The 22625-nt window shown below is 45.4% G+C and overlaps 1 protein-coding gene across 1 annotated transcript in view; it reads left to right on the top strand.

Moving 5' to 3' along the window:
• The window catches only part of LOC109479343, a 118550-nt gene that overhangs the window by 54182 nt on the left and 41743 nt on the right, over nucleotides 1-22625 (top strand). Inside the window, exons 79-116 of the mRNA XM_019781294.1 lie at nucleotides 54-278; nucleotides 873-1016; nucleotides 1676-1783; nucleotides 1979-2122; nucleotides 2597-2860; nucleotides 3516-3680; nucleotides 3811-3963; nucleotides 4603-4782; nucleotides 5093-5314; nucleotides 5950-6134; nucleotides 6527-6689; nucleotides 7312-7599; nucleotides 7974-8109; nucleotides 8600-8750; nucleotides 9134-9314; nucleotides 9876-10215; nucleotides 10545-10723; nucleotides 11187-11366; nucleotides 11559-11720; nucleotides 11907-11977; nucleotides 12013-12226; nucleotides 12597-12734; nucleotides 13197-13352; nucleotides 13708-13956; nucleotides 14344-14496; nucleotides 15102-15242; nucleotides 15769-16005; nucleotides 16437-16607; nucleotides 16953-17101; nucleotides 17564-17734; nucleotides 18174-18351; nucleotides 18889-19044; nucleotides 19388-19622; nucleotides 20031-20230; nucleotides 20564-20860; nucleotides 21161-21361; nucleotides 21849-22106; nucleotides 22232-22444. Of these exons, the coding sequence (XP_019636853.1) occupies nucleotides 54-278; nucleotides 873-1016; nucleotides 1676-1783; nucleotides 1979-2122; nucleotides 2597-2860; nucleotides 3516-3680; nucleotides 3811-3963; nucleotides 4603-4782; nucleotides 5093-5314; nucleotides 5950-6134; nucleotides 6527-6689; nucleotides 7312-7599; nucleotides 7974-8109; nucleotides 8600-8750; nucleotides 9134-9314; nucleotides 9876-10215; nucleotides 10545-10723; nucleotides 11187-11366; nucleotides 11559-11720; nucleotides 11907-11977; nucleotides 12013-12226; nucleotides 12597-12734; nucleotides 13197-13352; nucleotides 13708-13956; nucleotides 14344-14496; nucleotides 15102-15242; nucleotides 15769-16005; nucleotides 16437-16607; nucleotides 16953-17101; nucleotides 17564-17734; nucleotides 18174-18351; nucleotides 18889-19044; nucleotides 19388-19622; nucleotides 20031-20230; nucleotides 20564-20860; nucleotides 21161-21361; nucleotides 21849-22106; nucleotides 22232-22444 (7158 nt within the window). The remainder of the gene's footprint in view (nucleotides 1-53; nucleotides 279-872; nucleotides 1017-1675; nucleotides 1784-1978; nucleotides 2123-2596; nucleotides 2861-3515; nucleotides 3681-3810; nucleotides 3964-4602; nucleotides 4783-5092; nucleotides 5315-5949; nucleotides 6135-6526; nucleotides 6690-7311; nucleotides 7600-7973; nucleotides 8110-8599; nucleotides 8751-9133; nucleotides 9315-9875; nucleotides 10216-10544; nucleotides 10724-11186; nucleotides 11367-11558; nucleotides 11721-11906; nucleotides 11978-12012; nucleotides 12227-12596; nucleotides 12735-13196; nucleotides 13353-13707; nucleotides 13957-14343; nucleotides 14497-15101; nucleotides 15243-15768; nucleotides 16006-16436; nucleotides 16608-16952; nucleotides 17102-17563; nucleotides 17735-18173; nucleotides 18352-18888; nucleotides 19045-19387; nucleotides 19623-20030; nucleotides 20231-20563; nucleotides 20861-21160; nucleotides 21362-21848; nucleotides 22107-22231; nucleotides 22445-22625) is intronic.

Raw genomic sequence — 22625 nt, forward strand, 5'->3', positions numbered from 1 at the left:
AAAATACGTCAGATTTTTGCATTGTTATTATTATTAACATTATCTCCCCCCAGGCCTGTCCAGCCCTTCAGGCGACTGTGACCCTGGGTTCTACTGCCCAGGGGGAGACGACGTCCCCACCCCTGGGGGAACTCCCTGCCCCATCGGCCTGCACTGTCCCCAGGGGAGCCCAGCCCCCGTCCCCTGTGAGCCGGGAACGTTCACTAACCTGACCCAGACCTGGGAGTGCCTGACGTGTCCGGCCGGGTACTACTGTGTACCGGAGGAGGTTATAGAAGGTAAGACTGAGTGTACTACTGATCACAGATATACCCGTTTACTGCCCTTCAGTATAGCAGAGAAGCTTTGCTGGTATACAGAGGCAACTGTTCGTATTACAGCATGCAACTTGTGATACCCTGTATGCCCAACTTCTAATGTGTAAACTGCCTACAAGAGGACAATCATACTTGGTAGCTAGCTTCATTTTATGATATTTTATAGATATGATACATGTAATTGTGGAAATTTCTAATATTCTTGCAGTATAATATATACTACTTACATTCCAGAGTTCTCTACTTAAATGCAGTTCAGCACCAAGGACAGTAGTGTTTGTTATGGTATAGTCACTGTGGTTAGTGTTACATGTTCAGTACCAAGGACAGGGATTGTTGTTATCCCTATAGTATAGTCACTGTGGTTAGTGTTACATGTTCAGTACCAAGGACAGGGATTGTTGTTATCCCTACAATATGGTCACTGGTCGGTGCTGTATGTTCAGTACCAAGGACAGGGATGGTTGTTATCCCTACAATATGGTCACTGGTTGGTGCTGTATGTTCAGTACCCAGGACAGGGATGGTTACCTCTACTTTTCCTCACTGTTGCAGGTAACTCCACCTCTGGCTACAGACTGTGTCCGCGAGGTTACTACTGTCCGGAGGGAACCGGTCGGAACTGGACCGACTGTCCGCCTGGAACCTTCAGCAACCAGCTTGGTCTGGCAGAGGAGGCACAGTGCACAGACTGTCCAGGTAGGGAGATGGGGCTAAGCCATCGTATTAGAATGTAGTTTATACAACGAAGAGAGAGCTGAGCTTTATAAACTATTGCAATGTACGTTTCCCCATTTCATACATCTTAGTAACACAGATAAGTTCATATTTCGAATGGCTCTAGACAAACGTTCGATTATAAAACACATCTGTACTTATATCTACACCGTTACTAAGAAGCGAGAAGAAGTCGAATTATCGCAATCATTAGACCATAGTACATAGAATTAGCGCTAGCCTGTACACTGTATATATTCATTGCAAACTGTGACGTCTTTCCTGTGACCTGTACTGAACCCAGTGGGTATTTGCGTACAATAAAGGTCTTCATTCATTCATTCATTAAACCTATATATATTGAGATCTTTGATAGAAATTTTGAATATGGCTCCTGTCTGATTGCTGCTATACATTCCACAATCATATCATGAATTCCAGTTGTGTCTTAACACTTTCTCTGAGGATGTTGCCTATTAAGTAAGATTCCTCCCGTGCAATGTTTGGCACTAGATTGAGCAGTTTGCTGCTGGATGCTGCTGTACATGTGCACATCTCGAAATGGACAGGCCACACCCATGCCTTACAGCTGTAGTTATTATGATATTTCATGCATCACTAACCCATCTTGTTTGCCCCAGGTGGTTGGTACTGTAGTGGCTGGCACCAGACCTCCCCCACTGCCGAGTGTGCTCCTGGGTACTTCTGCACATCCAGAGTGGACAGACCGACTCCCATGCCTTACAGTTGTTATGTTATTTCATGCATTGCTAACATACCTTGTTTACCCCAGATATTATGATATTATATGCATCACTAAGCCATATCTTGTGCTCCCAGGTGGTTGGTACTGTAGTGGCTGGCACCAGACAAAGCAATGTTCAACTATTGTTATTACACGTATGTCACTACATGCATCACTCACCCACATATTGTGTCCCCAGGTGGTTTATACTGTAGTGGCTGGCACCAGACCTCCCCCACTGCCGAGTGTGCTGCTGGGTACTTCTGCACATCTCGAGTAGACAGGCCGACACCCATGCCGTACACCAGCTCCAACTCCACCACTGACAACTGCACTTTCCTGGGTACGTCTCACATCTGCTTTTATTCTCATGGGGAGAGATTTTCCACCTTCACATCAGTATTAGATTTCATCTGTGTCGGTTCAAGTTAAATCTTTGTGCTAACACAAAAAAAGAGCATATTTTTTACTACAAGACAGCAGTCTCCACAGAAGTCAATGCCTGCATATTACTTTTATCAATTGAAAGTATGAAACAACAAAAGCAGCCTCCTCAAAATATCTCACAAAGAATTGTATACTGGTATTTCATTGGGCATTTATTTAGACTATTAATGCATACAAGATAATTTCATGTTGCTGTTACAGAAGTAATAAGACATGCCAAAAATCAGTTACTCAAGCAACTGGATATGATTTTGAAAACTGGATATGATTTTCCAAAATTGCTTGAGTAACTGATTTTTGGCATGTCTTATTACTTGGATGTCTAACCTTCATCAACAAAACAATGCAGCTGTCTTTTGTTCCCCACCAGGTGAGCACACAGGTGTAGGCGGGATCTGCCCACCTGGCCACTACTGCCCCACCGGTACCGCCCTACCCCTGGGTTGCGAGGCAGGGACGTACCAGGACCTGTACACCCAGGCCGACTGCAAGCCCTGCCCCCAGGGGTACTACTGTCAGGCTAACGTCAGCACCTACGCCGAAACACCCTGTCCACCCGGGTACTACTGTCCACAGAACACAACCTACGACAAGGAATGGCCCTGTCCGGCTGGGACATTCAACAACCTCACAGGTTCTTTCTTTCTTTATTTATTTATTAAGTTTTACCACATACAATTTGCACTGTGGATGGCATGGCGAAACAGGTGTTTCTGACATAAAACACTTTTTCAAAGCCGCCATGCCAATAAAATGACAATACAAAACAATACAAAAAGTAATCAAATAACATAATACAATTAGAGCAACAAATGAGTCAACTTAGAACTACAAGGCAAGTCAGCTTATTAACATTGTGAGGTTTGAATGAAAACTCATCTGTGTTGGTAGAATCTGTAGTTGTAAAATTCAAGCTTTGCTCCAGCACAAGAAGATCACACAGTCATGTGATGAAGGTTGACGTGATCAACCAAAAATTTATGGCGAGTTTCTTTCTTGTGTTGGAACAAAGCCCTTTACTTTACAACAACCTCACAGCTTACTGATTTATATACTGTGAGACATTCTGTTTGTTGGGTTATGAATTTGAGACTGGAAGATGAGATACATGACTTGAGTTTGTAGTCATGAAAAAATCCTAACAGATTATAACTGTTACGTACAGTATGCTTTTTTGCAAAGCCACATGTACACCGCTTTAACTTGTTGACTCTTGGCTGTAAAAGATTCAATTTCACCAGGGGTGCTGCTCTCCCCACCCCACACTAACGCTGTTATCCCCAACCCAGGTATGCCTGACGACTCTGCCTGTGTCAGCTGCACCCCAGGGTCCTACTGCCAGGGGCTGGGGAACCCCCACCCCACAGACGTGTGTCCCGAGGGATGGTTCTGCAGCGGAGGTGCCATCGAACCCGAACCGTCCGACCCGGCAACAGGAGGGCAGTGTCAACCAGGTGGGGAAAAGGACTTCAGCAAATATACTGCACATTATCATGAAGGTTTATCTGTGTTGGTAGTTATCATAGTAAAAGGTTGAACTTTATTCCAACACACAAGCCTCTTGTTTCTGCCCTCCACCCCCAGGTGAATACTGCCCCCTGGGGTCCAGCCTCCCCACCCCCTGCACTGCGGGGTGGTACTGTGACGTGGCGGGACTACCCACGCCCGCGGGGCTGTGCCATGCTGGCCACTACTGCACCAACGGCTCCACCACACCTACACCCAGCGGAGTCGGAGGTAAGAGGGGAACATGCAGTGTGGCTTGTTTCTGTATTGTGTAGCATGCTGTGTTTAGCAATCCTATGTATAACTAAGTCTTGTAAAATCTTACACCACACTTACACCAAACGGAGTCGGAGGTAAGAGGGGAACATGCAGTGTGGCTTGTTTCTGTATGTCTGGCATGCTGTGAACTTGTGTTTAGCAATCCTAAACTTGTGTTTAGTAGTCAAAGTTACAATGTCAGAAGTAAAAACTTACACCAAGTAGCAATGTTGACTTTCAGGGTATAAAAATTCCACTTCAGGCTCACAAAGTCAGTGATTTAAATGTCACCTTGTCCTATTTAATCAAGATCTTAACCCTGGTCTGTATGATTATACAAACCTTATAAACAATACAGATAGACAGATGTAGTCAGCAGCTGTTGTATGCAAAAAAGTGCCTCTCTAGTTCTATGCCTAAATAGGTTTTTTTATTAGAATCAGGGATGGTTCTGGATAGTCTCTGAGTATCCAAGAACATAGATGTAGACTTGACCTAGGCATAGTTCTGGACACACATGAACTAACCAGAACCATGCCTGAGCACAGTTCTAGATAAAATAGTCTTCTGGATAAAACGTGTCCTGACTATCCTGTGTTACTTTTTGCCCAGGAGCCGAGTGCAGCCCGGGGCACTTCTGTGTAGAGGGCAGCAGCAGGGAGCAGGCCTGTCCTCCAGGGTCCTTCCTGCCATCCACAGGAGCCCAGAACAGCTCGTACTGCCAGGACTGCACGGCAGGGTCCTACTGTAACTCCAGCGGACTGGCTACTCCCTCAGGGGACTGTACTCAAGGTGGGTGGTATACTTTCATGAAGGTTCATCTGCATTGGTAGTTTAAGTTAAAACTGTAGATCCAACACAAAGAAGTTCTCTCACCTAGAGCTTTCACTCAAGTTTTCCGTAGACTGACCTAGGTAGGCCATGTGACAAGCCTCCCTGGGTCAGTCTACTGAGGAAGACCAGAGTGACTGTGTTGGTAATCTACTCAGGCAAATGAAAAATGTGTTACCATGTTACCATCTGAAATGTTTTAGTGGCAAAAAATGGCAACTAATTTTGGTGTATTATATATTAAGAATGTGTGTTTTTTCTCCTACCCCAGGTTACTACTGCCCAGGTGGCCAGACCATCCCCACCCCCAACGCCTTCCCCTGCCCGGTGGGGCACTACTGTCAGCAGGGGGTGGGGGCGCCCGAGGCCTGTCCCCCGGGGTCGTACCAGGACCTCACCAGGCAGAGCGACTGTAAGGAGTGTCCTCCCAGTTTCTACTGCGACACTTCGGATGGTCCCGTGGTCAACTACACAGCATATGTCTGTCCACAAGGTACAGGGACTTTGTCACAGCATTACATTCAGCACCATGGACAAGTACTATTTATATTTATTACAGAGGGAACCCCTTTTGTAGATAACATGTACACTAGGAAAAAAAAGCTTGTAGCTTGTTTAATAAAGTGCATAATTATAGATTTTGTAGCATTTCATTGACTTTGTAAACTACCTTTTCAAATACTACATGTACCATCAGAGAAACTTGCAGTTACAGACAACTGTGGATCTAACAGATATCCAAATGTCTTTCTATACTAAAATTGAGCACTATTGTGTAGTATCTGGGTGTATACAGCATACGTCTGTCCACAAGGTAAGGTCACAATGTTAACCGGGAAGACTTCATTACAACAGTGCTTTCAGCACCAAGGACAAGTACTGCGCACAAAAATTAAATTACAAAACTTTCCATAAAGTCCAAGATTTGTCATTATGAGATTGTGTATTTCGATGACTCAATGAACAAAATCCATTCAGAGAACCTTCAATTACTGTGTATATACATGTATGTTACAATTATATACGTGTATGTTATGACAGAGAGATTTTCAACTATCCAGTATCTTTCTGAAGTGAACATGACCACTCTTACCAGTTTGCGATGATGTTGTCTGTCTCCCTGCCCAGGTTACTACTGCCCCAACGGTACAGAGATCGCCACAGCCTTCCCCTGTCCTGAGGGGACGTTCAGCAACGTAACAGGGCTGTCCGAGGAAGCCCAGTGCAGTGCCTGTCTGGGAGGGTTCTACTGCGGAGAGAGGGGCCTGACAGCTCCAAACACACCCTGTGCACCAGGGTACTTCTGCAAACAGGTACAGTAGTTATTGTTCATCTTGAAGGTTTAATATTGTTCATATTAATTGTTATGTATATTGGATGAAAATGTAAGTATACCACACTAAATGTTTTGATCATATCGGAATTATCAATTAAAAGACTACGATTTAAATGAAAAACTGTCAATTTGTTCATACTTGTTTCAAAAAGAGAAGAGGTCCTATAGATATGTAACACATGTTCCTTCTACCCTTGTTTCTCAGTTATCTAACTTAGTGCATTTGGTCCATGTGGGGCATGAATATGCAATAAAGTTCATTGTTATTGTAATTGGCTATTTATTGTATTGCTTTATATTGTATTTTAAACAAGATAAGTGTACAATTTGGTATCACTAATGGAAGATTTGAAACAAATTAACAAACAGGGAGCGACGGAGGCAGCGCCTGACCAGGGTGCCGACGCCAATGTGTGTCCCGCGGGGTCCTACTGTCCCGAGGGCACCGCGGAGCCGGCCGCTTGTCCCAGGGGAACGTTCTCCAACAGCACAGGACTGTGGAACCACACCAGCTGCCTGCCTTGCACAGGAGGTGGGCAGACAAACACTCCATTTCTCTCTATTTAACAGTTTAACAGTTTATTGAAAGAAATCAGCCTCACAGCGTGTACAAAAACAAGCTGAATAGCACTGACTGTACAATCGTAAACTAACATTACAAATACATGACGAAACAACACACCCATAAATACCAAATGCATCGCCATGAGCACTGAGGTTAAGACAAGAAAATGTCCAGAACAGTCTTACTATGTAAGAAGACTTATTGTACAGGCGTATGGCCTGGTGCAAGAATGATTTTTGTTCTCCAGCAGTGTCCAGAAACACTTCCTTTAGCTTCAGGTTTTTAACAAGTATTTCATGTGTTAGACATTATGTTGAACAGCTTGGGTGCTCTAAATTTGTAGAGTTACCAGCAACAACAAAAGTTATCAGGTACACGTAGAGTGCTGGCTGTAAGAAACTCTGCAACCGTTTCTGTAAGGAATCATGGTATTGTACTGTCGTTTGCCATTCCAACAAAAGTATGTTTTGCTTGTGTTTTGCAAGACTGGGGCCTTTTTTGAAACAACTTATCAATGTTTAATGAATGGGGCTACCCATTATTTCAGGCAATTTGCAGTTAAAAGTATGAATTTTTCTGCCTCCCCCAGGCTATTACTGTGGAACAGAGGGTCTGACTGAGGAAAGTGGTCTGTGCCTACCAGGCTTCTACTGTCCCAACGGCTCAAGCTCTGAAACCGAGATCGTCTGCCCTGCCGGCAGCTACTGCCCCTCCGGAACACACCTGCCCTACCCCTGCCCAAGTGGCACCTTCTCAAACAACACCAGGCTGACCCATAGGGCGGAATGTACCAACTGCACAGCGGGGTGGTACTGCCAGCAGGCTGGGCTGACTGAGGAAGAGGACCTCTGTCAGGAAGGCTACTATTGTCCTGAAGGTAAGCAGCAAGAAAGATCAACCTTTCTGTATTCAAGTTGGTACTTTCTTGGTAACAGAGGCTTTTAAAAATGCACGTGATGTTGGTAATTATGATTAAATGCATTTTGCTTAAAATTACTGGTAATTTCCTCTACTTGATAACAGTTTTACAAATGGTAGAGGTTTTGAGATGGTAGATAAAAAAAACACAGTTTCCAAAAAATTATATCTCCTTTTTCTCAAATCTGAATCTGATGCAGTTGGATTTGCTGTCAGAACAATGTGTAGTGCATACTATATATATATAAGTAGATAATGATAGAAAAGAACTATGTACAATACAGTATTCATTAACTACATGTAATAACTATCATACCAACTCCCCTTTTACAGGATCATCAGTGCCCAACCCAGTGGAGTGTCCCATCGGGCTGCACTGTCCCCAGGGTTCCCCCACCCCCCAGGCCTGCCCCTCAGGACACTTCACCAACACTACAGGGCAGCATCTGTGTGAGATATGTCCACCAGGGTAAGTATAGTCACAGTTACTAATTCCCCACCCTACGGGACTCCCCCACCCGTACGGGCCTCCCCACCCCCAGACCGGCCCCTCAGGACACTTCACCAACACTACACCACAGCATCTGTGTGAAATATGTCCACCAGGGTAAGTGTTGTTGTAATGTTACAGTAATCTTATACTTCCTTCTGCTGGAAAGTTGGAAGAAAGTTTGGAGGAGATGGCATGTAAACATCACAAAATTGATTCAGTAGCCTTTAAGCTTAAGAGGATGCATATTATATTATCTTAAAAGTTCATCTGCGTTCGTAGAAGTCATTACAAAGCAAGTTTAAAACTGTCATTTCCAACAAAAGAAATTCCTGGAGTTGCACAGTCAAACTTTGGGCTAAGTTCAACTTCTTATGTTAGAATTACAGTTTAAACTGGCTTTAAGCTAATAAGATGCAAGGATATAGATATGTTAATCATGTCCTGTCCTAATATCTCACCTGTACAGGTACTACTGCCTGCCAGAGAATGTGACCTCGGGTGACCCCCAGTCCGGGTACCATGCCTGTCCTGCAGGGTACTACTGTCCGGAGGGAACCGGTCTGGACTGGAAACCCTGCCCGGCCGGGACTTTCAGCAACCAGCATAAACTCTACAGGGTAAACTCTTACACTAGTTCATCTTTTCGCAATCTGTGCAATAGAAACATATTCATGTGTTACAAAACCTCCACAATGTATTACCATATTTATAATGTAAACATGGTCTAGCAGAAGCTAAGATAATATTTATTATACATTTTGTAAACACGTAGAGAGATTTGGGGTTTTGTACTGTTATGTCTTATGATGGGTGTAAACTAGACATAGTGATTGTCTATCTCTCCATTTTCTGTAAGTCTTTCTATTGCAGGAACCATACAGATTGAGTAGAATACAAAAATTTATGCTATTTTGCAGTCAACATTGTAGGTTCAGGCACTTTGCCAAGCAGGTTTTCTAAGCCCACAATGTAAATCCTTTTGTTGAATCCCCTATGCCAGCTTGACCAGTGTCAGGACTGTAGCGGAGGTTACTACTGCAGCGAACCCGCAGCCACCAACGTGACGGGGCCGTGTGCCGCGGGCTACTGGTGTGCCGCGGGCGTCGACAGGCCGAACCCTCACACACCTGGCAACAACGAGACCTACAACGACACCTGTCCTCTACTGGGGGGATTCACAGGTGGGTCAACAACTACCTGTTATTTGCATGTCATCATCTATCGATGTTACTAAATCAGGACTAAGTTATTATAATAGTATTAATGTCTCTTTAGATTTCATGACTGCTGTCCTCTACTGGTCAAAAACTACCTGTTGCATGCATATCTTCATCAGCTATCTATTTTAGTTGGTACAGATTTTGTGCCATTGTCATCCGTCCACTATGCAAATTCTATACTTTTATCTCTACTGACTCTAGGTTAAATATTGTTAAAAGTGCAGTTCTCTGCAGCAAATTCTTGGCATCCAGAGGAGTACTGATAAATAATTTTTTTTGCAAAATAACAACAAGCATATGTAAAGAACTATATATCAAGTACAAACATGATATATGCAAAACTTCACAGACTTGGCCATTATCTTTATTCATACTCCAAATTCCAGTCCAATCATACATGTAGTGTCACCAGTCTCCATTCATGTTCGTTTAGTACAACAGCGCTGACCTGGCCAGAGTAGTATAATTCTAGTTTGGTAGGTTTAAGACATGTTTTTTATATTGATATATTTCCCATTGCAGGAGTTGGAGGTGTGTGTCCGATTGGTTACCACTGTCCAGTTGGCACCGAGTATCCGCTTGGCTGCGAGGCTGGAACGTACCAAGACGAAGCGGGGGAGAGCAGCTGCAAAATGTGTCCCCCCGGGTACTACTGTCCCACTAACTCCTCCACATTTGCGGGGAACCCCTGTCCCTCCGGATACTACTGCCCGGAAGGCACAGGCAGGGAGGACGAGTTCGCCTGCCCCAGCGGCACGTTTAACCCGGTAACAAGGCAGACTAACCTCACGGCCTGCCTCAGCTGCAGTCCCGGCCAATACTGCCAGGTGGCAGGCCTGTCCAGTACCACGGGCAACTGCAGGTGGGTGATGCTCATTGTTTTCAAGTATTTAGTTTCTTTATAGCAAATCTGCCATGTTCAAGTTTCTACCCTCTTCACAGAAAATGTGCCATGTTCTCTTGTGCCCTGTTCAGTATCAGTAAAATCAGTATCAGATTGATTGATTCATTGATTGATTCATTGATTCATTGATTGATTTGCCAAAATCAGAAACTGTTAGATATGATTTTGGGTGGCTTGAGTAATTTTTTTTTTGCCATATCACCTGGATGTTTTACCTTTACCGACGATTGATTAATTGATAAACTGATTTACTGATTTACTGATTGATTGCCTTCGTCCCGTCCCAGTGAGGGTTACTACTGCAGCGGTGGTTCGGCCCACTTCATGCCGACAGACCCAGCTGTGGGAGGGCAGTGCCAGCGAGGCGACTACTGTCCCGTCGGCTCCGAGGCTCCGACCTCGTGCGACCCCGGCTGGTACTGCCCCAACGTGGGGCTGGCAGCTCCTACTGCTCAGTGCCAGCAAGGTGAGAAGTCAGCTCTCAAAATTCCTGGAAAACTCTCAGCCTGATCTTCCTGTTCAATATCAACAGCCACAAGTTTGTTCAAGTTCAAAACCTTTTTTTTATTTAACGGAGTTGTTCAATACAAGGCCTATGCGACCACTTCTCGGCAATGAACTAGAAAGATGAGAGAAACATGGCTATGTCAGGAGATGGCGGTGAACGTTTGATTTGAAAGCCTGTAGATTGTAGGTTGGTGGGAAATACTTGTCAGGGATCCATGATAGAAAAAGTTACCAAATTTTCAACTGACCCTTTGGCCTTTTTATTTTAGCCTGACCAACTCAAACTCTGACACATTTCCTTACAGAAAAGTAATGCATGTTACAGAAGTTATCCTGTAGCGAAGAATAAAAGCCTTTCCTTGTTATTGCTAGAAAATATCCCACATGACAATAACTTGCTGCTGTAACATCCATCTTGAAAGGTTACTACTGCATGCTGGGAGCCTGGCTAAGCAACCCCAGAGATAACACAACAGGAGACATCTGTCCCACCGGCCACTACTGCCCCACTGGCAGCTCAGCCGGGACACCCTGTAGCCAGGGTTACTATCTCAACACAACCGGCAACAGCCAGCCCACCAGCTGTGTCAGCTGCACACCAGGTGAAACGGCATTCCTCTGCCTTTCTTTGTTTTAATTACATGTGTTTCGGTGTCTTCTTCATGATCTAAGTGTGGAATTTTGGAAGGTCTCATCAGGAAGTTCTTGGTTTTGAAAGATTGGGAAAAAAATGCTGAAATCATCAGTGTTTCCAAAGATTGCTGAAAGCTCTAACGTTGAGCTCTTGCCTGCAGGTCAGTACTGTGGAGGAGAGGGCTTGGCTGAACCATCCGGAGACTGCACTCAGGGGTACTACTGTCCTACAGGCCAGGTCACGCCTACACCTGGCAACTTCACCTGTCCTCAGGGACACTACTGTCCGCAGGGGAGCAGCACACCTCAGCCATGCCCTTCAGGTAGGTAACCTCCAAACCTTAACCCTAACACCTGGTAACTACACCTGTCCACCACATCCTTCAGGTAGGTGCCATCTAACCCTGACTTGACTCCTAGTGTTATGCTAGAAGCAGATGTAATCCCATTTTGGGTCATTAGATGGCGCACTTGTACAGAGCAGTCCTTAACACTGTTGTTTTCCCCAGGTTCCTACCAGGACACGGCAGGGAAATGGACGTGTGATGACTGCCCTGCTGGGTTTTTCTGTAATTGTAATGCCATTTTGGAACACTAGGTGGCGCACTTGTACAGTCCTTAACACTGTTGTTTTCCCCAGGTTCCTACCAGGACACTGCAGGGAAATGGACGTGTGAAGACTGCCCTGCTGGGTTCTTCTGTAACGCCACCTTCGGTCCTGTGGTCTGGTACAACAGCTACACCTGCCCCATGGGGTACTACTGTCCCAACGGGACCAGGTACGCTGAGGAGTTCCCCTGTCCACCTGGGACTTTCAACAACCTCACAGGTGAGTTCAGCATGTAGAACACTCTAGAAACACATGTGGCAGGTGTATTCAACACCTTACAAAGATATCATAACCATAGTTCCACTGTCTAGAATTAAAAGAGGTTAAAGTAGTTTTATGTTAGAACAACAACAATCTGTCCGTCCCTCAGTCCCATAGGTAGTCGAAAGCTGTAGGGGCAGCATAGCATTTAACTAGAGATTTTCACCTTTTGCAGTCCTCTGCCAGCCTGGCCACCTTGTATGGTGTAAAATTAGTACAAGTCCTTTGCAAATATTCCACCCATTCCAAAATTTTACATTATGTAGTTGTAAAGCTCTGATAGAGTAGTCTAGCTTTCTGACCTCACATTCTCACCTCCTGTCCCCAGGAATCCAGTCGGAGGCAGACTGTACGCCATGCGTCGGACGTTACGCCTGTGATGAGTCCGGTCTGGCCTCCCCGCCCAGGTTCTGTGCTGCCGGATACTTCTGCAGGGAGGGGGCCAACACTACAACTCCAACTCTGGGTAGGTTTTAGAATAGTACTAATCAAACTACATGTCAGATACATTATAGACAACACTAACAACTCCAACTCTGGGTAGGGAAATTAGCTCGTGGTAACCAAACTAGACATCAGATACACTAAGATGTGAGTAGGTCAATTTCAATAAACCTTGGCTGTTGTTTCCTTTAAATGATACACAATCAACAGAAAGAGTTGTACATTAAGTGTCCTACCAGGCCCAAATTGGTCCTACTGTCATGATGGAACAAAAGAGGCTCGTTGTAATAAACCAACTTCATAATTATGCAACCAGCAACACTGATACAAGCATTCACCTCTTACACAGAATTCAAATTTGGCCCCGATTTTTGTTAACTTCATTTTGCAGCAAAGAGAGTTTATTTTGATAACCTCATCCATTATTTCCTAGCAATTTGCCCGCACAAATATGCATGCTTGAATGTTCTTGTTTTCTCCCCAGGCCCCAATGCTGACATCTGCCCTGCTGGGTCCTACTGTCCTGAGGGAACAGACGAGCCGATCTCCTGTCCAGAGGGAACCTTCAGCCCAATTGCTGGGCTACAGACTGTGGGGGAATGTCTCAACTGTACAGCAGGCAGCTTCTGCAACCAAACAGGTAACAAAAACAAACTGTACAGCAGATTATGTAACCAAACAGGTATTGAAATAGAATGTTAAGTGCACTAGTGTTAAAGTGCCACCACACGTCATTTCTGCACCTACCCACACATACAAGCTGTGTTGGAAACTGACAGATTTTAGCCAGGCCATGCCAGAGCATTTTTTTTTTCAAGAAATTTTCAGTAATATTTTCGTCTTTTAGATCTTTTTCAAGGTTTGAGATTACTAGCAGTAATATTTCTGTTATATTGGAATGTGAAACAATTGCTGTGCCTACTATGAAACAATCTCAGTGCCTATGCATGTGTAAGTGCCACATGTTACAGCCTGTCCCCCCCCATCACCTGTAGGCCTGACTGCTGTGAGTGGGCTTTGTCTGCCCCGATATTACTGTGTGGAAGGGTCCACTCGCCCTGACCAGCAAATCTGCCCGGAGGGACACTACTGCGGAGAGGGCACCTTCGATCCCTCCCCCTGTCCTAATGGTACATTCTCTAACTCCACTGGGCTGGATGGTGAGTCGGACTGTACCCACTGCACCCCGGGGAGGTACTGTGAGGGACTGGGACTCACCGAGCCAACTGATCTGTGCCAAGCAGGTGAGTTATAAAAGAAGATATATTTATGTGTTTTTCAGGAGAACTGAAGTCATAAGAACTGTGCCATTTGCGTAAAATGTTGACCAATCAAGCTGAGTCTTACAACACTGTCCCTGGGATAGACCAATCAGTTTCTGTGTAACAATGGCAATTTGCATATGAAGATGAATCTAACAACTCCATTCCCCCAGGTTACTACTGCCCTGGTGGCTCCAGCCAGCCCAACCCTATTGTCTTTCCAGTTTGCATAAAATATCAACCAATCAGGATAAGTCTAACAACACTTTCCCCCACAGGTCACTGGAATAGACCAATCAATTTCTTTATAACAATCATGGCAATTTGCATATAAAGATGGGTCTAACAACACCGGTACCATTCCCCCAGGTTACTACTGCCCGCGCGGGTCCAGCCAGCCCAACCCTGTCATCTGTCCCCCGGGTAAACACTGTCCTGAGGGAAGCGCCGAGCCGCAGGACTGTCCTGCTGGGTTCTACGTCGACACGGAAGGAGCCGCTGAGTGCACACCTTGTCCTGCAGGTCGGTTTTTTTAAGACTGTGGAGCAGAAAATTAGGAACACTTTGGCTATCCTCTATCAAGGCCTCACTGATTGTATCCTCAATTTTTCTTTGTCACTCGCACCCTTCCTTAGTGCTGTTATGATAACATGATCATTGTCCTACAGGTGGGTTATCTCAAGTCTTGAAGAAGCTACAAAAATACTGCAGTCTTACTGCTCTGGTGTTGTTTTCCCTGGTGTTATTGATGGTATTCTCATTTTCTTTGTCACTTGTACCTGTCCTTAGTGCTGAACCTCTGCTGTTGTTGTTATGCAACGGAAAACCTAGCATTTTCCAATGTCCTGAAGTATCCCTGTCCTGCAGATGGGTTGTCACAAGTCTGGAAGGAGCTGAAAATTTGCTGCTGTTGTAACATGTCTTCTCCTAAGGCCTCACTGATTGTATCCTCAATTTTCTGTTGTTACTGACACCTGTACTGAACGTATGCTGTAATGATAACATTACCTTCCAGTCCCAGAGTATCCCCAAGTTTATTGTGAAGAGTTAGGGAATAAGTACAGTCATTGTTGGTGACTTGGTTTGTAAAACTGCTGCAATTATATCCCATTGCCCTCCGTTCCCAGGTTCCTACTGTATCCCTGAGAACGTTGTGGAAGGGGATGCTTCGACGTCATACTTCCCCTGCCCCAAGGGTCACTTCTGTCCCAACGGCACCGGCCACAACTGGCAGCCCTGCCCTGCTGGGAGCTTCAGCAACGATACAGGTAAGGCCTTGGAAAAAAGGTTGGGTGTGCTGTTTCAGTCTTGAGACAAATTAGGGTCGACAGATTGGAAAACCAATTGTACAACATCACATGGAGCTAGAAAAGGTCAATCAGGTTATGTCCATTGCAGGGGTCCACCCCCAAAAAAGGTTAGGGTCTGCAGTGTTTTCTGTATCTGTTGTGACTTTCTCCCTACAGGACTAAGGGAAGCACTCCAGGCATGTACTGCCAGGGTAATGCTCTAACCCAGCCCACGGCACAGTGTTTGGAGTAGTACTGTGTTCACAATCTTCCACATTAAACCTGTACTCACTATTAATATTAAATGTACTGTACTTGCTACTTTTTCCCAACAGGACTGCAGGAGGCTTCACAGTGCACACCCTGTTCACCAGGCATGTACTGCCAGGGTACAGCACTAACCGAGCCCACGGCACAGTGCTGGGAGCGGTACTACTGGGTTCACAGCTTTCCACATTAAATCTGTACTTACTAATGTACTGTACCTGTGACTTTTTCCCTACAGGACTAAGGGAAGCAGTGGAGTGCACACCGTGTTCACCAGGCATGTACTGCCAGGGTACAGCTCTAACTGAGCCCACGGCACAGTGCTGGGAGCGGTACTACTGTGTGTCTGGAGTGGACCGGCCCAACCCTCTCATGCTGAATGACTCCCAATGTCCGGCTGACACCGTCCACCCGATCATCGGTCACATCTGCCCCGCCGGACACTACTGCCCCACCGGATCCATCTTCCCACAAGGTACACTGTAGTGGGTCTCAGATGTACCCAGCACGTACCACAGGTTAAAAAACTGTCGGCTTTTGCTTAAAGGCTGCTTTTAGATGTAAAGCACACTTCTAGGTACACATCATTGGGTTTCAGTACAGTACAGTACTTTCAGTAATCGTACCACAAGATTAAAAACTGTTTGATCATAAGTCGCTTTTTGAAAAGGATGACTTCTGACAATGCTCAAAATAATGTAATCCACCTCTCAGTAAAGCATTGCTAAAATCATTCTGAACTTGTAGAAAAGTTTTTTCTAGAATTTGTTGAAAATTGTAATAATAGCAGAAATGTAGGAGAGTATCTTTGAGAACTTGTGTGAGCAGCAAGCAAACTGATGTTAACCTCTTCACATTTTATATAATACAGCAGAGTACATTACTCATGTGTCATTCCTCCTCCAGGCTGTGATGCCGGTACTTACAACGATCTGACCGGTCAGTTTGAGTGCCAGCCTTGTCCAGTTGGTCACTTCTGCTACGCCAACACCACCGACTACACGCCCAACAACTGCCCAGCTGGTCACTACTGCCCGCCCGGCACCACAGACCCGCATGAGTTTGCCTGTCCAAATGGTGAGTCTGGAACGTTTTTAAACATTTACAAATGTGAGTCTAACTTGTACTTACTAATAGCCAACACAGCATAGCACACTAGACAATTGAAACCACAGACATCCTGTATCTGTATAGCCAGTATAACCGCCCTTCGCCAAAACACATAAGCTGTTGTGTTATGCCAAAGAGCTGTTATACTGGCTATACCGATACAAATACGTAGCACACCAGCTTTGCAGGCAAGCAGCATGTTGGCAGCTGGCTACATTACACCAAACGACTTGTTACACCTAACTTCCATCTATATTGTGTTGTGACTGTGAAAAATTAAGCACACAACATTTTTCTTGTAATCAAAACCAGGGACTTTCAACAACCACACCGGCCAGGATGACCTACAGGACTGTGAACCCTGCAGCCCGGGGATGTACTGTGAGGGGTCGGGCAACACCCACCCTACAGGACCGTGTGACGAGGGATGGTACTGCACAGAAGGGTCACTGGACAAACAGGTAGGGACATGCCTGGGTTTTTAAAGACCCACGCTTTAACCCTGCCCCACAGGAATGTACATGTACTATACCCTTTGTTAACCAGTGCCAGTGTGGGCACAGTTACAAAACTTGTCAGAAAGCATCATTTTCATTTAGAGGAACAGCTTTGCAATCTGTACATGGAAGTGTTATATACTACATTTTTTTTCTGACTGCAATATTGCAGATGAGTCAAAATTTTTGAAACTGCAAATACACAAGCCTCCATACTACAACCTTCTCAATGAAAATGCAGAATGTGGATTGGTATTTCAAACACTGACTACACACAGAACTCCAAGACGAGGTCTTTACCGGGTTGAAGAAGAGACAGAGTGCATCTCGAAAGCTCCCCAGTGTAGCTGAACTTCCATTGTGTGTTTTTGTATGAATATTTTGTCAGAAGACCACACTGATGTTATTCCTCCTCCTGTTGTCCAGCCCACAGCTAACGGTGGTCAGTGCCAGCCGGGCGAGTTCTGCCCCGAAGGCTCGTCTGCCCCACAGAACTGCACGGCTGGGTTTTACTGTGACGTCCCGGGTCTGCCTGCTACAGCTGGGTCGTGCCAGGCTGGGTCGTACTGTCCCACTGGGTCTTCTGCACCCACCCAGGTAATGTATGCACTGCAAACACCAAATAAACAGATGTGAAACTGTAATGTCATATACTGTGACTTGTTGATTGTAGATAATTAAACATTTTGATGTTAAACTGGTGTCAACTGTTCATACAGCGAACACCAATATAATAAACAGATGTGAAACTGTAATCTCTTAGACTGTGACTTGTTGATTAATATATGTATTATATATAAGTTAACATAATTTTGATGTTAAACTGGTGTCAACTGTTCATAAAGCCAAGATCAATAATATGGTAGTTATGTCTACAAAACTTATGACAGAAATCAAGCTGCATACTGTTAATGCCAAAACATGTTGCTGTGTTTTTGTTTTTAGATTCTCAAATAAAGCTTCATAGTTTCTAAAGAACCAAAGTGAAAAACCAGGCCCTGCTCCTCGTATCTGATGCCCAAATGTTCCCACACAGGTTGAATGTCCTGCAGGTTACTACTGCCCCAGTGAGAGCGGGTTCCCCCTGCCCTGTGGGAACGGCACCTACAGCCCCACCCGAGGTCTGACGGAGGAGTCCCTGTGTCGCCCCTGCACTCCTGGGCAGTTCTGTAACGGCACGGCTCTCACTGCACCTTCTGGACAGTGCTACCCAGGTAAGCAAAACTTCAGTTTTTTATTTATTGGTTCAACTGTACAGTGGACAGCCAAGGTTGCCCAACTTGTTCCAAGACTATTATAAAGGGCTAACCTTGGGGACAAAGACAACAACCTACATACATACACGTGCACATAAGCAAACCAATATGTACATGTAACTATCAAATTATGACATATCAGTTGCTTGGTCTTTGGTGAAAGACAGTGGATGTTATATGAAATGGCAGACTCTAAAGAAAATTCATTTATTCTGTTACCAGCAAGGGATATCAAAAAATTATTTATTAGATTGAACATCAGAGAATAATCATCACCATGAGTATTATCATCACCATGAAAGTTCTGCATTTTCTCTTTGTGCAAAATGTTATATTTTCCAAATACTGTGATTTAATCAAAACCAGCTAATCGCACATCCACCAACTCAGCGTCTAGAAATGCCCAATACTATCCCTAAGCATTCAGGCATAGATACACATGTAGCCAGAGTTCTGAGTACGATATGAACCTCTCCATGCTGTCCTGTTTGGCAGGTTACTACTGTCCGGAGGGCCAGAGCGTCCCCACGGCGTACGTGTGCCCCCGAGGTCACGAGTGTGCGGAGGGGACCGGTCCAGAACCCAAGCGCTGCGACAGCGGCTACTACCAGAACCTGCAGACCCAGGCTACCTGCAAGCCCTGCCCTGCCGGTCAGAACTACTTACTGGCTTTTATTTATAAAAAATCAACAAATTGAATCTATCTGAAAATGAGGAAGATCTACTTAACTGGTTGTCAAGTTTTCATTTACACACTCAGATGTTTTACAGGGAAATGGCCTTCTGCATTGTTAATCAAGTGTCACTGATACAAACATGTCTTTTATGTAAAGACTCCTACATAAGGACAGTTGCAGCTTCAATGTTTTTTAACCTCCTTGATGAAACTGACCAAAAATTAGGGTTCTTGTTTTGGGGATGTTTAACTGAATATATTTTTAATATAATTGTAATGATGAACTTCCATGCTAAGCGTTGACTCCTGTTTTCCCAGGTTATTTCTGTGACAACACGGCGCAGGCCGTTACTGACCTGTCCGGCTCCTCCTGTCCCGAGGGACACTACTGTCCCAACCGGACCGAGCGGGCCAACCAGTACCCCTGTCCCATCGGCTCTTACAACAACCAGACAAACCGGGAGAGCCAGGACAGCTGCCTGCCGTGTCCACCCAAATACTACTGCTCAGTACCCGGTCTGGCTACACCTGGGGAGGGGCAGTGCTACGCTGGGTAGGTGTTAACATGTTATAATCATTAATGTAGACATATAGAACAAATGAGCTGCCTGCCATGTCCACCCAAGTACTACTGCTCCGTACCTGGTCTGGCTACACCTGGGGAGGGGCAGTGCTACGCTGGGTAGGTGTTATGTACTGTTTATGGTATAATGAAAATAATGGTTCTGAGACATAAACAATAAGGAGTTAAACTTCCCACACAAAATGTACAACTAGACAAGCCTAGGTTTTCAAACAAGTCTTCTGCCTATGTGTGCAGCAAGTTGCTTTAAGGTAATTTAAAGGTGTTTCAGCTCAACAGCATTTTCCTTTCCTGTAACTGTATGGTACTAAGTTAGCATTGTGATAACTCTTGTAACTTACCATCATTTATCGCCTTATGTATTGTCTTTTTCTACAGGTACTACTGCAATGGCAGTGTGATCACCCCCACCCCCTCAGAAACCATCTGCCCCAGGGGTAACTACTGCCCCCAGGGGTCCTACCAGCCCACCCCCTGCCCCTCAGGCAGCATCTCCACCGGGGTGGGGAACCAGAATGTCTCTGACTGTGACCCTTGCGACCCTGGGCAGTACTGCACCCCAGAGTCGTCACTAACAGGTCAGTCTTCAGCATTTATTTTTACTAAAGTGTTGAATGTATTTCTCATGCGATGAGGATGGAAACTGCCTTATAGCAGTCATACAATAGAACTGGTATTAATCTGGCCGAGCACTCAACCTCCTACCAGTTGACTGGAATGCATTGCAACTCTCTTCCCCCAAATTCAACAAACTGACAAAATTTGTGTTTATGTACTCAAGTATAGTATCATAATATTAAATTTGCAAATAAAAGTCAAGTCAATGCCTTTATTCTACTTCGAAGAAGACCCATAAACCTAGTCTGGGACCCAGGCACTAATAACCACTGTATTCTGCTGTTCCTCTACAGGCCAGAGCAGGGACTGCGACCCAGGCTACATCTGTGTCTTGGGTTCCTCGGTCCCCAACCCCACGGACGGGGTCATGGGTCACATCTGTCCCGTAGGACACTTCTGTCCCGCTGCAGCAGTGATGGAGCAGCCGTGCGACAAGGGCACCTACCAGCCGTACCAGGGGCAGGGGAACTGTACGGAGTGCCCCCGGGGGACCACCTGTCCGCACAGGGGTATGAATGACACCCTGCCCTGCCCTGCAGGTTACTACTGCCACCCAGGCACAGGCGACAATGGGAACCCGTGCCCCATTGGTGAGCAGGCTTCATTCACTACACATAACAATAACTCTGGCAAACCTCTGCTTTTACCTTTCTAGCAAAAAAGGAAGATCTGAGTATTTGTTTGACCATTGGTTTAGCTATTGTGATTTGCAAGAAGGACAGATTGTAGAAGAAACTTGCGAAGGAACTAGATCTACTGTAACAGTTGTGTGTATGCCTGATTGGCTAATATTTTAATCAGGGTATTGCTGTAAGACTGTAAAACTGTTTGGACATCTAAAATCAAATATATGTTTTCAGCTTTCTTATTTACCTTCTCCTTTCCAACAGGCTACTACAGTAACTACAGAGGCCTGAGTGAAGAGTCTGGCTGCCTGCGATGCCCACCTGGGTACTACTGTAACGAGACGGGACAGGAGTACCCCACCGGCCACTGCAGCGCCGGGTACCTCTGTCTGAACGGTTCCCGGTCAGCCACGCCTAGCGACGGGGTCAACGAACCCTGTCAGAAGGGATACTACTGTCCCAAAGGTAAGGCCACTTCCAACAAGTGCATCACACCCTTGACAAAGGTTGACGAGATTGACTAAAAATTCATGGTTCCTTTATTGTGTTGGAACAAAGCTACAATTAATATTTTGCCATACCTACAGTTTAGAGCAACCCTGTACGTGGCAGTTATCTTCTGGTTGCGCCACTTGTCTAGCCACAAGACCACGCTAATTGTGACATCACTGCTGGCTATATAACCGTCATTACTTGTTGTCTTGATTCAATAACTCTCACAATGTTAATAAGTTGACTTGTCTTGTAGTTCTAAGTTTATTCATTTGTTTCTCAAATTGTATTATGTGATTATTTTGATTACTTTTTGTATTGCTTTGTCATTTTATTGGCATGGCGGCTTTGAAAAGGTGTTTCATGTCAGAAACACCTGTTTCGCCATGCCATCCACAGTGCATTTTTGTACGTGGTAAAACTTAACAAATAAATATCTTTTAACTGTTTATTTCTGCAGGAGCCATCGCAGCCATCGCCTGCCCAGCCGGTACCATGAACCCCGACGCCCACGGGCGGAATGTGTCAGACTGCCGACCCTGTTCCCCAGGGTACTACTGCGGAACCACGGGTCTGTTCGAGCCGACCGGGCCGTGTGACGAGAACTTCTACTGCCCAGACTTTGCAGAGATCGACAACCCTCAGCCGGCCGCCTTTGCTTGCCCTGCTGGGTCCTTCTGTCCCAACACCACAGCCTGGCCACATGGGTGCCTTCCAGGTAAGGATGGGGTCTTCAAGTTACATTCTAGACAGGAATAATTGCAACATGAGCAATGCTGCTTCTTCTTGTAAATAAAAAGTAAGGGCTCTCATCATTTCCTGATTTTCTCTCATTTTTCCCAGGCACCTACCAGACTTCAACGGGCAGCAATGACTGCGACCCTTGCCCCGCGGGGTCCTTCTGTATCGGCAACTCGACAACCCCCGAGCCCTGCCTGGCGTACTCCTACTGCCCTGCAGGTTCAGACTACCCCACGCTCTGTCCAAACGGCACACACACGCTGCCCGGGGTGACCGGGCAGGAGCGGCCTGAACAGTGCCAGCAGTGCCCTACAGGTAACGTAAATCTTTCTTCAGCATCAAGTTCATCTGAGTTGGTAAATTACATTATGCAGAATTTTAAACTGTTCTCCAACTCATAAATTTACCGGAATTTTCGACTGAATCACTCAGTCTTCCTCAGCGAAAAATCACGTGTTCACAGCATTTGGGTCAGATAGCTGAGGAAGACTGAGTG

The sequence above is a fragment of the Branchiostoma belcheri genome, unplaced genomic scaffold (genome assembly GCF_001625305.1).
Source record: "Branchiostoma belcheri isolate BF01 breed outbred unplaced genomic scaffold, Haploidv18h27 scaffold48, whole genome shotgun sequence".
NCBI lineage: Eukaryota > Metazoa > Chordata > Leptocardii > Amphioxiformes > Branchiostomatidae > Branchiostoma > Branchiostoma belcheri.